The sequence below is a fragment of the Petaurus breviceps genome, unplaced genomic scaffold (genome assembly GCF_028583685.1).
Source record: "Petaurus breviceps papuanus isolate PSGF00001 unplaced genomic scaffold, PetGlider_PUasm1.0 318, whole genome shotgun sequence".
Lineage (NCBI taxonomy): Eukaryota > Metazoa > Chordata > Mammalia > Diprotodontia > Petauridae > Petaurus > Petaurus breviceps.
In genome coordinates, this window is record NW_027186078.1 from 72,129 (window position 1) to 90,109 (window position 17,981).

General features: G+C 41.5%; 1 protein-coding gene across 1 annotated transcript in view; it reads right to left on the minus strand.

Moving 5' to 3' along the window:
- Window positions 1–733: 733 nt before the first annotated feature.
- LOC138167865 (uncharacterized) overlaps window positions 734–17,981 on the minus strand; it is a 29,310-nt gene continuing 12,062 nt past the window's right edge. Inside the window, exons 4-8 of the mRNA XM_069096824.1 lie at window positions 7,271–7,318; window positions 6,296–6,649; window positions 5,420–5,683; window positions 5,019–5,063; window positions 734–1,282 (exon numbers count right to left, since the gene is read on the minus strand). Of these exons, the coding sequence (XP_068952925.1) occupies window positions 1,170–1,282; window positions 5,019–5,063; window positions 5,420–5,683; window positions 6,296–6,649; window positions 7,271–7,318 (824 nt within the window). The 3' untranslated portion in view covers window positions 734–1,169. The remainder of the gene's footprint in view (window positions 1,283–5,018; window positions 5,064–5,419; window positions 5,684–6,295; window positions 6,650–7,270; window positions 7,319–17,981) is intronic.

The following is a 17,981-nucleotide window of genomic DNA, read 5'->3' on the forward strand; positions in this document are numbered from 1 at the left end:
TAAGAGATGACCAGAGGAATGATAGGTGGGGGTAGAAAAGAGCCAGTGGGAATTGAAAGAATTCTAAAGGAACAGAGAAGAGTCAGAAGGGATGAAAAAGAAAACAAAGAAGAGAATAGACTAAAAGAAATACCAAGAGATGGAGGATATGTTGTTGAAACAAAAAGGAAAACAGGACAGGGGAAAGCTGTGGGAGTGATAGGGATAAGATCTTGATCCCTAAAAGGAAAAGACTCCAAAAAGGAAAAGGCCCTGAACTTTCCCATGTAGCCCAGGTCCTTGGTGTTTGCCTGGGGCACCTGGCCCTTCCCAGTTAATCCTTTTGATGTATCCTCTTTGTCTTACTTAGACCCACCTTTGACCACCACTCCTTAATTCCATCTAGACTCCCTCTCTGTTCCGAGATTACTTGGTCACTCTTGGATCACATCCAAATCATCCCACAATCTTCTGTATAAAAGGTTCATCTTGCCTCCATTAAAGTGCTCAGATTCAATCTGGCCGGTTTGTCAATACAAGCACCAAAAACGCTCAGATTCTTAAACTTTGGCCAATAGCACAGATTCTTCAAATCTCACCCATCCCGACCAGGGTTTTAATCAACCTTGTCTCTGACTGAAAGAAGGGTTGAGTCAAATTCATTTGAGGCAGGATCCATGTCTTTTGCTCTTGAATTTCACGGTTCCCAGCACCCCTAGACCACAACAGGAGCAAAGAAAATTCCAAGACAAGGGTTTGGGGTTTGTTTTGTAATTTTTATTCTGAACTTCAGAAATAAAACAATCATTTCCATAATAATGTGGAATGGGAGGAAGGGGAGAAGGATTGCACATGAAACTACAGCTCTATTATGTACAGCTTGCTACGAGGGTTCTTAAACATTTTTGTGTCATGGACTCATTTGACAGTTTGATGAAATTTATTAACCCTTGTCAGAACTATATTTTTAAATGCATAAAATAAAATATATAGGATTCAAAGAAATCATTTATACTGAAATGAAATTATCAAAATATTTTTTAAATAAATGTATGTACCTCCTGAAATTCATCCACAGACGTACATAGGGTGAGGGATGAAGGGAAGCATAAGGGAACAGGTAGGAGAAAAAGATTAATGTGATCAAAAAAGAGGTCCAGGAGAGGAAAGGGTGAGATTGAACAATCACCTCAGAAGACCAAAGCCATCGTTGTGAACAGGACATTAATGGCCACAATCTTCACTAACAGTAGTCTCAGGCTCAGCACACTGAGAAGCAGTTTATTCCTCTGCTTGAATTCTGCTTTAAGAGACAAAGGTGAGGACTAAGGTCAGGGACAGGGATATCAGACCAAAATACCACCACCATACAAAATACCACCACCACTTCCACTTCAACCCTTGTGGAAATAGTCCAGTATCCTGAGACCAAGAGCCAGTGCCACTCTCCAGACCACTAACCTTGCTTTCAGCCCTGCCCCAATACCATCATTTAAGGGACTAATCCCTGGGGAGATGAAGCCCACCATCTTTCACATCATCTGCTGACCAGGTGTCAACAATGGTAGTAAGCCCAAGGGCTCCAGGGATGGTACTACCTCCCAGACCACTGGCCCTGCTTCTAGCCTACCCTCTGCATCCATCATCTAGGAAAACAACAGCTATGGATAAGGGACCAGACATCACATCTACAGGACAGGCAAGCCAGTCTAGATAAAGCAGTGGGGCACCCTGAGGGAGAGACAGGAGGCACCATATGCCAGCCAATTTGGAGCAAAGGAAAGCAGAAAGAGCTCTTCCATCTTTATTTTAGAACAGGGATCTGGGGAACAGATCACAGTTGTGTAAACCACAACCTCCAACTACTGACCAACTGACTCTACTGTGCAGGTGCTACAGCCTGTAGCTCTCAGCAGATGCAGCTACTTAAGACTCAGAAAAGCAAATTCTTGACACCAGAGTCTTTATTGCTGCCAAGTATTCAGCACCAGAAATAGATATGGGTTTATCAGAGGAAACAACATCAAAGATGCAACCATCTGTTTTACTGCTGTTCCCTGAGTATCACAGTGCCTAACCATCTGATTTGCAGCTAAAACCTCCCATATGTGTTGTCTCATCCTATGTGAATTCCTTGAGAGCAGGGACTCTCTTCAGTTTTCTACTTGTATTCCCAGTGCTTTGCCTATGGTAAGACAAAAGCTTTTATCATGAATTCATTCGTTTTCTGGACCAACAAAAAGTAACAGAAACATTATTTCTACCTGCTCATGAATCATCCTAGCTAATGACAATTCAGTGATAGGACCTTATAGACTAAGCAAAGCAAACCTTCATTGATGGCTGCCTTTAGAGAATGGATTGGGATCTCAAACAAACATTGCCCTAGCATGTTACATGCTCTACGTACTATATTCTATTTACCTTTATATTCTATATACCTAAGTACTATACTCTATATACCTATCGCCCTAAGTTATCAAACACTGAACCCTGAATTTTTACCAAATCTGAACTATGGAAAATCATGCCCTAAGCACAATGTCATCTCACATACTCAGTCTTGAAATATCACCTACTCTTACCACTAGGTTATCATGCACCTTTTGCCCTGGAATATTAGAAACATTAACTATGTACCTCAAGCTCTGGACTGTCATACAATCTAAAATTTGAGTTGCTATACTTTCTCAATCCTTGGCTATCATAGACCCTCGGGTTGTTCATTCATAAAACTAAATTTCCTAAACTTTAATTCAAGAATTACATTAGGTAGTAGAGGAGATAAAATGTTTAGCTAACATATAATCCTTTCCTTTAGAGAGTCTATCATCTCTAAGACAGTCTAAAACACAAACACAGATAGTTAGAATTTATTTTATAACAATAGAGAAGTACTAGGTGAGTTCACAGGGAGAAGGTCATTACCAAACATGGGCATCAAGCAAGAGTTATGCCAAGGTGGCATTTGAGTAGGACTTTAAAAGATAAGTAAGAATTCATCAGGACAACAGGAAGTCACTGAGGGATCACTGATCTCATAAGGAGCAACTTGAGAAAAGGCAGAGAAATGGACAGGCATATGGTGTGTTTAGTGGACCATGGGTGGACCAGTTTGGCTACAGCACAGTATGCCCAGAGAAGATTAGAATGAAATTAAGATGGTATTAAATGGTGGAGGGTCTTGAACACCAGACCAAAAAAAAAAGGAGTTTGAACATTATCTTGGAAAAAATAGTCACTAAAGATTTTTGAGTGAAGAAGTGACAGCCTATGGGGTAGAAAAAACTATTTGGGTGATTGTATTGAAGTAGAAAAGAGAATAGAGGTGGGAAATCCTATGAGAATATTACAGTGGTCTTGGAGGGTGGTAATGAGGACCTGTGCTAACATTATAGCAGTGGGAATAAAAGGATAAAGACAAAGGAGGAGGAACAAAAAGATAGTGTGGTGTGGGGATAAAAATTATTCAACCTACAATAAGAGAGACTGAGGCAGAACTCTGAGCCAATGGCACAGAATTAAAGGGTCTATGGCCACTCTGATGATGTAGACCTCAGATCTTCCTCATGACCTGAGATACACCTTCCTTCCAGGGCCCTATTTTTATAGGGTTAGATAGCTAAACAACCAAGAACAGCTATACCAAAAGACAGAATAATTATATTGGTTGACATATGATGCATAGACTAAAATAAGCAAAAATTATCTGTCAGCAGGGTTGTTGGGTGAAGTAAGGAACATCTCCACTTACTAAGTGGTCATAAGATAGGTGAAGTATAAGGCATTTCCACTGACTAGGTGGTCATAAGATGAATACCTGCTCCTGTTGGACAAGGGAGAATGATCCAGAGGTACAAAAATAATTGGGGGACTTTCCATATAGTTGAGTGACCTCTGTCACACTGGGTTTAGTCACCATGACAAGGAATAACAAGGGCAGAGGATCTCTAGCTAGTTTCCTATGATTAAGGCTTACAGCCTATAGCTCACAGTTTTGGGGCCAAATATAGAGAATTTATACTCACTATCCCTATCATATCAAATTGATTAATACTGATTGGAATAAAGTAGGGGTTCTCAATGAATCAACTTTCTCAGTGGTATATCTGAAGGACAGTGGAGGAGATGGTGTTCAATTATAGGTAATAAACTGTGTCAAAAGCTTCAAATAGGTCAAAGAGGATGAAGACTGAAAAGTACCACTGGGATTTGGTGGATGGGGAAGTTATTTAGAGAAGCCTTTAAGCAGAGGGGTTGGGACTGGAAGCTTGAGGAGACAGAAAGTAGTTAGTTAGTGGATACAGATAATTTCTGGGAGAATTTTAGCAGTTAAGGGCAAGGGAGAAATTGGTTGGAAGCTGGAAGGACAATAAAGATAAAGATGGTAGGGAAGATTCAAGCTTGTTTATAGGCAGAAGGAAGGAACCAATATTGGAGGAGACCATGGTTCTGGAGGAGGCAAGAAGACATAATACCAAGGGCATAGACAAGTCACATTTGCTGATTTTTTTCACTAAAATTTAGCATCCCAGGACTAGCAGAAGAAAAGGGAAAATGTGGTGGTGAAGACTTATAATTCAGGAATGGGGGAGGGTCAAGGAAACAAAGGATTCTAGGGCAGGAGCCAGGGAAACATCAAGGGACCATCTGATTCAGGCTAGGTAAAAAGAGATATGTGAAGCCCAAGTGACTGAGAAAGCCAGTAAGAATAGGAATGTGCTACTTCCTAACCTGAGCCCTGGGCTGGCATCTTCCCTGAATTTGGGATCTTCACATAGTCTGAAGGTCTGGGACATCACATTCCCGGTAATAACCATTACTTTACTTACATTGAGTCCTGCTGCACACACTCTGAACCTAAGCTATTTGTACAATGTTCTGTATCCTGGGCCTTCGCTATGAGGAACCCTAGGATATCACATTATCACAATGGGAGATAGAGACTATCAGGCTGGGTTGAATAGTCTCCCTTCTGATCAAGTTGTTCAGGATTAATTTCATTATTTCTACCCTTTTGCCTTTTACCTTTAACCCACCTGTGAACTCCTGATCAGGGCAGGATGGTTCCAGCTTCACAGAGTCTGAAGGCAGAATGATATCATCAGCCATAGTCTTAGGGTCCAGTGAGCACAGGACTTCCCACTACAGGCTATGACATTCCTCATTAGCCAGGTTCCCCCCATCATCCATCTTAGAAACCCCATCTCTAGCTTATGGATTCCCCTCAGTAAGGAAACACTGATCTGAAATGAAATTTTCTACCCAAGAACTTCTTGGCCCAGCCAAGGACCACTAGCCAGGGAGCCCCTTCTCACTCTATAGTATTCCTCCTTACTCCCTGATTCTAACCCTCAGTGATCAAAGAAACAGTTCCAAAGCACAAGATGCCCCTGCTTGGTACCACCCACCCCCACGCCCAACCAGGGGCTGCTCATACCTGGATGGTTGGACACAAGGGTCTCTTTCCCAAGGTGCTGCACTGAGCAGGTTACCGAGTCATTCTCACCAACCCTGCCAATCTGGATGGCACTATAGGTTCCAGGGGCTGTGGGAGCCACAGTGAGGGCCTGGGCTGAGACTAAGGCCCCAAGGGAGACCAGAGACACATTGACAAGTTTAGGGTAGAAGTCACTGACCAAGCAGGCCACAGCATCCTGACTCCTCACCAGGAACACACTGGGTGCCAGAGGGGCCCGAAGTCCTGCAATCAAACCATGACTTCCTGTCATTCATCTGGCCCCTACAAGGTACCCTGCCAGCCTGAAACACAGACTCAGTTGTGGGACAGCTCACATGGCACCAAATAACTGTGAAAAGCAAACCTCACCCACTTCCTGGCCCCTTCTCAGCACTGACCTGGCCCCTTGTGTAGGATGAAAACTTGTGAGACCAAATAATTGTGACAAACAGACCCCAGTCCTTGTCTCAGTCCAACTTTCATGTCCCCAGGTCACATATCTGTGCTGTCCCAGGACCACAGCTCCTTTCCTTCTTCCCAAGTCTCATTCCTGACAGTCTCTGGGGCTGACAGGGATCTTGGGATTTCATACATGGATATTCTAAGTCTAGGGACCTTGTTAATGGTGTGACTCAAATCCCTTCAATGACCTACCACAGTCCATCTCCAGAATTACTGCTCAGAGTATACTAGTACTGCATGGGCACACAGCATGTGGAGTAGAAAGAGAGGTCTGAGAAATGGGGGACCTTAGTTCTGGTCTGGGCACCAGCACCGACTGACTATATGACTCAGGGCCACGCTCAGACTTAATATGCCCTATTTCCTTAGGGCTGGGACAGAGGAGGCACTTACCAGGCTCTACGGTCACAGCTGTCCCAGGACCAAAGACCAGCTTATCTGTGTCACCTTCATCACCCACTCTCCTTGCACAGTGATAATGGCCAGAGTCCCTGAAGCCCAGGCCCTTAATCTGAAGGAAAATCTGACTGCTGCTGTCCTCCCTGGAGGAGACGATGCGGCCTTCAGTAGTTTCTGCAGATGAATGGTCAATACTGGACAGCCACCGAGGGGCACGACCAGGGTTCCAAAGGTACCAGCCTAATATACTTGTCTTGAATTGGAAGCCAGAGGTTTGGCACTTGAGGCTCAGGGTGAGGCTTCGTGGGTAGGGACCTCCTCCTAATTCCTTCAGCTGGATCTTATCCTCTGCACAAAGAAGAAATTATGGGAGTAGAGTAAATTGGGGCAATCCAACCATTCTTCCTCCTAGGAGTGAGGGTCTTTATTCCTTAAGCTTCTTAAACCCCATCCTTCCCTGGAAACCTTCCTGTCCCCAAATTCTAGACCCCTATTTTAAGACCCATTTCCCTTTAGCCATTTACATGACTCCCAGCACTTCAGAAAAGGTCAAGCATAATCAATGGCAAGATTTAAGGAATCCCAGAGGTGAAAGTTGTTCCTGGGTTTGAGAGGTAGAGAAGTTTCCCAGTTTCTCAGAGATCCTTAGGATTGGAAAATGAAGTACCCAGGGTCAGGAGGGTAAGAAAACCCAGGACCTTTGTGTTCACAGTTGGACAATTCTTGGGAGGTATTAGGGGAGAGGGCTGAGCACAGGAACTGGTTCATTGAATTAGCTCAGTACTAGATGACTGGGACTACCAGCCCAGTCCTAGAGTCCCCCCATTGACCCTGCCACCAAGGGGCACACTCAGGATCCCAAAGGTACCAGCCTAGTATACTTGTCCTCTGAAAGGCTAATTAACTGAGATTGCCTTGTTTAGCTCTCCCTACCCCTGTACACGTATGTCTGGGAAAATGGAAACTTACCTGGAAGCACAGTCACTTCTGTTCCTGGCCCAAAGTCATCCCACTTATCTCACTGTGACACAGAAAAGAACCTAAACTCTTCATCCTTGGGTGGAGGGTGGGGGAGGGAATCTAGAGGTGGCAGGAAGTGGGGGGGAGGGGAAAGTTACAGGAAATTAGTGACAAAGACATGTAGGGTCAGGTTCCTGGGTACCCAAGAAACTCATAAGGCCCTAGAAAATGAGGGATCCCCTAGTGGATTCTGACCAAAAGCAAGTCTAATCAAGTCTCAAAATGTCCTCTAAGATCACCCTCTTGAAAAGACTCCAGGCAAACCAGACATTTTGAGAGGGTTGGTCTTTGCTATAGATCAGAACAGCTCTCCACTTGATTCTTGAAGCATCCACCTAAGTTCCTATTCTTTGCCCCCTACCAGCCCAAGAGTGAGAGAAAGAATGCCCCATCCCTGGGACATGATCAAGTAAAAATAATTAATAATTATATAAAATTTCGAAACTTGCAAAGCACTTTAAAAATATTATTTCATTCTCAGGACAACTTTAGGAGACAGGTCTTCATTTTACAGTTGAAGTAACTGAGAAAGAAGAGGTTAGATTACTTACCCAGGGTTGCACAGCTAGTGTTTGAGGCAGGATTTGAACTCAAGTCTTCCTGACTCAAGGACCTACACTATATCAACTGTGTCACCTAGCTGCCTACTTACATGGAATCACCAATGAAGGATGAGCAATGGAACGGGAAATACAAAGGGATGCATTCTAGTGTCTGGTTACAGACCAAGTAATAGCCAGGAGCAGGATTTGGGGCCCCTCAAGATCCAACTGTGGTTCCCAAAGAGGACCAGGCTATGTCTGCTTTGGATCCTAGCTTGTTGAGCAATCTTTTTGGGACCTTGAGGGATATTTAAACTGGTAATTCTCATTGGTGATATTTGAGGTCACCAATCTCTCAGGAAGCTTGGGAATTTTTGAGCTGATTATTTCTCCTGATATGTTTCATGAGACTTGAGCTGATGGATCCTTCTAATAAGCTGGACCAGAATGGAGATCCAAGCCATTTTTATTTCTTCTCTGGCAATCCTGGTAGTGTCTCTTTCTCAAAGAGATTATGCTGTGGTGGGACCTCAGTGACAGTGACATTTCTTATTTTAAGTTATGCTCTTCACAGGTGTTGAGTGAAACATGGTTTAGGGGGAAGGATAATGTTGACAAAGACAAGAGAATTGATCAACATGGGATTTCTCAATCCAGTTCTTCTTTTAGTTAATTTTTTTTTCAATTACCAAAGATCTATTTTTTTTTCTCTGCCACCTTGCTTCCCTCCCATTGAAAAAAAAATAACAAAACAAAACTTCTGTAACAAATATGCTAGTCAAGTAAAACAAATCCCTACATAGGCCATTTACCAAAAAAAAAAAAATGTGTCTTATTCAGCACTCTGAATCCATGAACTCTCTGTCCAGAAGTGGGTGGCATACTTTATCATCAGTCTTCTTTGACGGGAATTCTTAAGTCTTTCTAAGTTGTTTGTCTTCACAACGTCATTGTTACTGCATAAATCATTCTCACCTTTGACCTTCTCACCCTGGAAGCTGACTTTCCCCATGGCCTTCTCAGCCTTTTCACCTTCTCACCTATGCCCTTAGTTCCTTCCTCTGATCGGGCAGGTCCTTCCAAAACCTCCATTTTAAGGAAAAGTCCAGACCAGCCATATCTTCATTCTTTCTGGGCTCTACTCCTGACTCTCTCAAATATCTCCACTATTCTCCTGTGCTCCTTCATCCTGGAATTTCATTCCATCCTTTCCCTCTTCATGAGTGTACGTGCATGTACACACACACACATACACACACACTTTTTAGTTTCTTTTTATGTGTTGCCTATGTTGTCTTCTCCCATTAGAATATGAGTTCCTTAAAGGGAGGGAATGTCTTTTCACTTCACTTTGTATTCTTAATACTTTGTACAGTTCCTGGCACATACTAAGTGCTGGTTTCACTCTGCATCAGTTCATACGTCTTCCCTAGGCCCTCTGAAACAGTTCCTTTCATCATTTCTTATGGCACAATAGTAGTCTATCACATTCATACACTATCATTTCTTTAGCTATTCTACAATTGATGGCCACTCCCTTAGTTTCCTACTCTGTGCCCCACGAAGAAAAAAAGAACTGCTATGGATATTTTTGTACATATGTGTCCTTTTCCTCTTATTTTGATATTTTTAAGACATAGGCATAGAAGTGCTATTGTGAGTCAAGGAATATGCACAACTTAGTAACTTTTTGGACATAGTTCTAACTTGCTTTCCATAATCTCTGGACTAATTAATCCATAGTTTCACCAACAGTGCATTAATATGCATGTTTTTCCACAGTCCCTCTAATATTTGTCATTTTCATTTTTTTTTTTTGGTCATCTTTGCCAATCTGATGTATGTGGTAGAAACTCAGAATTGCTTTAATATACATTTTTTTTATTATTGATTTATCTAATCAATGATTTGAAGCATTTTTTTAATATGGCTATTGATAGCTTGGATTTCATCCTTTGACTCCTTTGAAAACTGCTTGTGTCCCTTGACCATTATATGTGGAAATTACTCTTATTCTTATATATTTGAATCAATTCCTTACATGGAAGATTTTTTCGAGTGCATTTTGGGGGGTATCTTGATTTGTGCATAAACTGGATTTAAGGGAGTCAGAGTTGCATAAGGTCATCAGCCTCACTCTCTCTTCCAGAGTCATCACTGTCCAGTGGCAGGACAGAGTCAAGATGACTGGAGATGGCTTGAGCTGCAGTGAATGATGTTAGTGTATTCAATGTCTAACCAAGCTCTAAGTGCTCCACAGCGCCTACTTCAGCTACTTTCAGGGCCATTGGAACAAATTGTCCTCATCTGCCCATTCTACCACAGCAGTCTTCACATGCTTGGGCAAACACACCCCCTAACTCACTAAAGGATTTGAGCCCCCTAGGCTACCCTGAACCTAGTTTAGCCCATCTGCTGAAATGGTTTACCCAGGTGTAGTCTGCACGTACTACAGCTTCTTGGAGCCACAGGTGAGAGTGGATCAGGTAGACACCAAAGGTGGAAAGCATGCCTGAAAGGGTTCAGCAGTGCTCATACAAGAGGTTCTAGTCCTCCCTGAATGCCCTGACACCCCTCATTGTTCATAAACAGTTCTGGGTCATGGATCCAGAGCAGAGAGGAGTACTTGTGGTTAACCAGGAGTTAGGGAGTATCTAATGCAAGAAACAGCAAGTAAGTCACTATGTAATGGAGTGGGTGTTGGGATCTAAAGTGTAAGAATACTTGAAAGAAAGAAGTCAGGGTGTAAAGGACTTTAAAAGCCAAACAGAGATTTTATATTTAATGCTGAGGGCAATAGATAGCCTCTAGAGTTGATTGAATAGAGGAGGAAAAGGTTAGTCAGATCTGGACTTGGGGAAGATCAATTTGACAGTTGAATAAAAGATGTACTGGTATGGGGAGATACTTGAGGCAGAAAGAACAACCAGCTGGCTAATGCAATACTGTAGTCATGAGGTAATGAGGACCTGCCCCATAATCAGCCAATAAACATTTATTAAGTGCCTTCTATGTGCCAGGAACTGTGCTAAGTACTGGGGATACAAAAAAAAGACTAAAAACAGTCCCTACCTTTGAGGAGCTCACAATATAACGCCACTACCACAGTGACTGCAGTGTCAGAGGAGGAAAAGGGGCATATATGATAAATGTCATGAAGGATTTGACAGCTGATGAGATATGGGGGGTTAGAGAGAGTAAGGTCTTGAGGATGGCATTTGTGTTGAGAGCCTGGTGGTACCACCAAAAGTAGTAGGATAGATAGGAAAAAGAGAAGGTTTAGAGAGGAAATAATGGTTCAGCTTTGAGCATGTTGAGTTGAAGATGATTATGAGACATTCTAGAAATCTAAGAGGTAGCTGGAGATGCAAGACTAGAGATGAACAGAGGGGTTACGTTTGGTTAAGTCGATTTGAAAATTAGTATAAAGATGATAATTAAATCCATGGGGGCTGACAAGATCACCAACTGAAATGGCATAGATGGAAAATCACCTTCTGGGGACACTTATGATTAGCAGGCATGATCAAAGGGAGCATGAGAATCAGGAAAAACTAATGTCCCAAAAACCTATGGGGAAGAGAATGTCAAGAAGAAATGGATCATTGACAGTGTCAAAAACAACAAAGAGGTCAAGAAGAAAGAGGATTGAGAGAAGGCTATTGGATTAGAGTAGTGTGTACCCCACAGGTGTCAGAAATATTGGTGTTCCTGTTCTTGCTATATCTGCAAAGTAAATATCTCTTTGTAAAAGCTAATTAATGTTAAGTGGACAAATGGAACTTGAGTGTTAATCACTGACAACTAACAATGGGAATAACACACGAGAATGGGGGCCCAAGCCAATGGCATTAGAAAAAGACATTCTGAGGAGGCAGCGATGTGGCACAGTGAATAGAGCACCAGACCTGGAGTCAAGAGGACCTGAGTTCAAATGAGGCCTCAGACACTTGACATGCTTACTAGCAGTGTGACTTTGGGCAAGTCACTTAACCCTAGTTGCCCTACAAACAAAAAGAAAAATACATTCCAACCCCTGAAACATATCCCAAGAAGGCTCATGGGGAGATGTAACCTACATGACTCTGAGATAGTAATCTCAGAATATATTCACTACATTCACACATGTAGCAAGGCAGTCTACTTTATATAACATGGTGGTATTGTGTGACTCAAAGGGAGACAGAATAGACATCTTTACACTCTTCTCCCCATTCCCACCCTTTCCAAGAGAGACATTATTTCCTGCCAGGAGGGGAAGTTGGAGGCTGGCCACTCTGCTCTCTTAAGAAATAGGGGGTTGCAGGCTAGCAGTATATCATCTGCTCCTTTAAATATTGTTAGTCCTGGGGATGTGGTTTTCAGGTTCAAGTTAATTTCTGATCACTGTTTCATTAATGGGGGGAAAGAAGAGCTCCAAGATTTATGTCTAAGGCCTGACTCCAGTCCCACCAAATGCCAGTTCTAAAATGAACTCACACTGGAAGTAGCCAAGAAACCCATTTATCCAAGTCCATAGCAAAAAACAGAAATCAGAGAAGATATATATATGCAGAAAAAAATATATACCAGACGAATATACACCAGAGTGAGTTTTTTTTTTTTTATTGGGAGTGAGGTAACTCAACTCAACAGGAGAGAAAATCCTAGATCTGGGGGATGGAGCCAAGATGGCAGAGTAGAAATAGGACTTCCATGAGTCTCCCACTTCCACCTCCTCTAATACATGTAAAAAATTACTGTAAACAAACAGAGCTACAGAACCCACAAAATGACAGAGAGAAACTAATCACCCACTGAAGACAGCCTGGCAGACTGGCAGGAAGGGGCCATCACAGTGCTCTCTGAGCAGAGCCCAGTCCATATGAGTCCAAGGTTTTAGACCCAGGGCAGCCCAACCAGCTAAGGCTAGAGGGACTTCAGGAGAGTGGATCACCAGCAGCTGTGGTGGTTTCCAGAATTATCAGTCCATAGATGCTAAGGACAAAGTGAGAGGTCAGTGTGAACTTTGGAAACAGGGGGTCCAGCCTCTGCCCCCAGAGGGAGAAGCAGCTGAGGTGCAGCAGCAGCCACTGCCTTGTGGATGCTTCAGAGCTCCTGGCCTGCAGATTGTAGGGGGACCAAGCAACCAGTCTGAGGGTAATCACTCTTGCTTTAACCTGCTTGGATCTGGATCGTTGTCTTGGGTGGAGGTCCTGGGGTGCGTGACAAGTGAGCCAGAGCATGTGGAGGCTTCAGAGAAGGCATCCAACTAATAGTTCTGGCAGCTGAGAAAACCCAAACAATTTGGGACAAAGCTTTCCTCTCTGGAAGCAGAGTTCTATTGTGGCAAAAACCTCAAAAGTCAAGTAATTGAGTGGCAACATGAGCAAGCAAAGGAAGCAAGGCAAGCTAAGCAATCCTACTTTAGACTCCTATTTTGGGGACAAAAAGGATCAAAGCATGGAACAGGAGGAAGACAATGAAGTCATAACTAATGCACCAAAAGCTTCCAAGAAAAAATATGAACTGGTTACAGGCCATGGAGGAGCTTAAGAAGGATTTTGAAAACCAAATAAGAGAAGTGGAGGAAAATTTGGGAAGAGAAATGAGGATGATGCAAGAAAATCATGAAAAGAGAGTCAACAACCTGACTGAAAAAAAATAACTGTAAAAAACAGACCAACTCAAATGGCAAAAGAGGCTCAAAAAATCAATGAGTAGAATGCCTTAAAAAGCCAAATTTTCCAAATGTAAAAAAATCTCAAAAGCTCACTGAAGAGAATCATTCCTTCAGAATTAGACTGGAGCAAATGGAAGCTACTGACTTTATGAGAAATCAAGATACCATTAAACAGACCCAAACAAATGAAAAAATAGAAGGCAATGTGAAATATCTCATTGGAAAAACCACTGACCTGGAAAATAGATCCAGGAGAGATCATTTAAAAATTATTGGACTACCTGAAGACCATGATCAAAAAAAGAACCTAGAAATCATCTTTCAAGAAATTCTCAAAGATAATTGACCTGATGTTTTAGAAGCAGAGGGCAAAATAGAGGTTGAAATAATCCACCTATCACCTCTTGAAAAAGATCCCAAAAAGAAAACTCCTAGGAATATTATAGCCAGGTTCCATAGTTCCCAGATCAAGGAGAAAATATTACAAGCAGCCAAGAAGAAACAATTTGAATATTGTAGAAATACAATCAGGATAACACAGGATCTGGTAGCTTCTACACTGAGGTATCGAAGGGCTTAGAATATGATATTCCAGAGGTCAAAGGAGCTGGGATTAAAACCAAAAATCATCTACCCAGAAAAACTGAGTATCATGTTTCAGGGGAAAATATGGTCATTCAATGGAATAGAGGACTTTCAAGCATTCACGATGAAAAAATCAGAATTGTATAGAAAATTTGACATTCAGTTACAAGGAGCAAGCAAAAATGAGAAGGTAAACGGGGGAAAATCATGAAGAATTTATCAAAGTTAGGGGCGGCCAGGTGGCTCAGTGAGTAAGAGCACTGGCCCCAGTGTTGGGATGACCTGGGGATCAAATCCAGGGCTCAGATACTTAGCACCACAACCAGAAATAACTGGCCGTGTAACCTTGAGCAAGTTACTTAACCCTGATTGCTTTAAAAAAAAAAAAAAAGAATTATTAAAGTTGAACTATTTACATTCCCACATGGAAAAATGATCATTGTAACTTAAGAAACTTTTCTCAGTATGAGAATAATTGAAGAGAATATAAATGTATATATACATATATATGTGTGTGTGTGTGTTTGTGTGTATACGTACATATATATGTCTATATAGGAGGATATATGGATGTATGAATACATATGTGAGTATGTATATATATGTTTACAGGTATATATAGACAGAGGGCACAGGACCAATTGAATAGGGAGGGATGATACTTAAAAGGTGAAATTGAGAGGTGAGAGAGGAATATAATGAGAGGAGATGGGGAGAGACAGAATGGGGTAAATTACCTCATATAGAAGAGGCAAGGGAAAACTGTTACAGTGGAAGGGAAGGACAGGAAGGCAAAAGGGAATGAGTCAACCTTACTCTCATTGAATTTGGCCAAGGGAGGGAATGACATACACACTAAAGAAGTTATCTCACCCTACAGGAGAGTAGGGGGGAAGGGGATGAGAAGGGGGATGATGGAGGGGAGGGCAGGTTGGGGAGAAGGGAAGTTGGAAGCACCCACTTTTGAAAAGGGACAGGGTCAAAGTAGAGAGTAGAACAAGTGGGGAGCAGGATAGGATGGAGGGAAATATAGTCAGTCTTTCACAATATATCCACTACGGAAATGCTATAGCTAGACATGTACAACTTTATTGAATTGCTTATCTTCCCAGTAAGGGTGGGTGACAACAGAGGAAGGAAAAGAATCTGGAATTCAAAGTTTTAAAATCAAATGTTCAAAAATATTATCATTATTATTTTCTTTACATGCAACTGGGAAATAAGATATACAGGCACTGGGGCATAGAGATCCATTTTGCCCTACTAGAAAGTCAAAGTGGGGATGGGGGAGGATATAGGAGAGAACAGATGGGGGAAGGGTATTCAGTAGACTCACCATTTTGGGGTGGTGGGTAGGGGAAAGATAGGGAGAAAATTTGTAATTCAAAATCTTGTGGAAATGAATGATGTAAACTAAAAATAAACATAAAATTTGATTTAAAAAAAAAGCCTAGATCTTACCCAAGGGGAATTAACAAAAGTCTCTCATGCAGCAAGCTGGGGATAGGAACATCATGTAGACTGAAAGCTCCACTCATGCCTGCTTCTTCCCAGAGTTTTATTTCCCTTTAGCAAACCAAAGTGGGGTTGACATCTTCCATCTTCTTGCATGGAGATGGAAGCCAGAAGTTCCTCAAGAAACTGCAAAACCTAAAGAATCTGAAGATTCTTTATCTAAACAAAAAGAGAGTGAATCTCTTCTCCCCTACTCTACCTACTCCCTAATTCTTCTCTGTCCCTTTCACAAGTGTGGGGCATTGGTTGTGAGGAATGATTAAAACTTTTGTTTCCACAGAAATTATGTAAATTATGATACCTAGGGGGTTCATACATACCAGAAAGTCTTTTGACTTGCAGCAAATGCGGAAAATAAATTGATTGTAGAAGACACTATTAGCATAAATTAGTACTAGATTATCTTCTAGCAGAAGAAGATGGAAATTGAGAGACATAACAGAATTTGTTTCCATAAATTCAGAATAACAATCAGCAGAATGGGAGACATGACAAAGGAGTTATGCCTCACCCAGAAGTTAATGGGCAAAGCAAGGATCCAATTGGTTTTTATATTGTTTTGAGATTAAAAGTTAGCTAAGTAGAGTAAAAGTTAAGTCTTGCTTGGAATGTTCATGCATAATAAGCTTATTGATATTAACTTCTCTTCGGGAGGTCTAAAGCTTTATTTTAATGGTCATACAATACGTGTAGCAGGAGAGGGAAACATATCAAGAGGAACTATGTAGTAGGCATATTGGAAAGTTGTACACCCTGTATTACCCAGTCAATGGGGAGACAGGGGAGTGACTTTGCAGTTGAGCATAGCTTTTTAAGGCTTACTTTTGTTTCTGGAGGATGTGTCTATCCAATGAGACACCAGTCACTGCAGTCACATAATAAACTTATTTTTCTTTTATCTTCACTCCTCCTGAACCTGAATGAGTTATTTCTCACATTGGTCTTCACCAACAAAGAGAGAGTTCCATGCCAGTATGTTTTAGGACTCAAATTACACACATAAATACACGTGTGTGTGTATATGTGCACATATGTATACACATATAAAAATACACCCATCTATATTTTCTCATAATGCACAATTCCCGATCCCATTCTTAGACACTGTTCTTTTAATCATCTGTTCACTTTCCAAATTCTTTTTATCTTCCAAAAAACCCTACTTTGCATCAGCTGTAGCAATGAAAACATTATCCATATCAAAAGTATTAACTTTATATTATTTAGCAGGTTAGGTGGTACAATGGATAGAGCACTGACCCTGGAGTCAGGAAGACCTGAGTTCAAATCTGACCTCAGACACTTATTAGCTGTGTAACTCAAGGTAAGTCCCTTGACTTCTGTTTGCCTCAGTTTCCTCAATTGTAAAATAGGGATAATAATAGCACCTGCCTCACAAGGTTGTTACCAGGATTAAATAAGATTACATTTGTTAAGTACTTAGCACAACACAATAGACACTGTATAAATACTATCTAGCTGTTATTATTACCAGTGTTTTATGAGTTGCTCCCATCTGCATCAATTGTCCCCACAAAAGTCTGCAAGCATGTAGATTAGTTGACAGGTTTCACAAGTCTTAGGAGATTCCTTATCACAATCATGATACATAACTTGGAGAACAGCAGACCTCTCTATTATTTATATCAACTCAACAAATGGCAGGATCAGAATCTTCAACCAGGAGTTATTGATCTCTACCACTAAAGCGTAGCTGGTGTGCCCATCAGTTCAGCTTTGTCATAGAGTATGTGATGGGAATTCTTTACCAATGAATCATAGCATGTCGACCTTTGAGGGACCTTGGAAGGAATTGAGTCCAATGCTCACCTAAACAAGAATTCCCTCTACCTAAACAAGAATTCCCTCTACCACCCACCTATCCAGTGGTCATCCAGGCCTTGCTTAAAGACCACATCCCATGCCATCCCATGCCACTTTTCAGTAGTCTTGTTAGGGAAGTTTTCCTTACATCAAGCCTAGATGTAAGGAAATTTCTATCACAATTTCTATCCTTTTCTCCTGGGGTAAAACAGAAAAAGCCTAATCCCTTTTCTATGAAGAAAGCTGTTCTGAGTGACCCAGTAGATAGAGTGCTGGACTTAGAGTCAGAACAGACTGAATCCAGATTTGGATTCAAACATTTACCAACTGTGTTACTCTGTGCAAGTCACTTAACCTACCTCAGTTTCCTTATCTGTAAAAATAAGATAATTACAGCATGCACCTCCCAGGTTTGTTGTGAGGATCAAATAAGAAAATATTTATAAAATGCTTGCAAATCTCAGTGATGTGTAAATGTTAGTCAGGATGATGATGATGATGATGATGATGATGATGATGATGATGATGATGA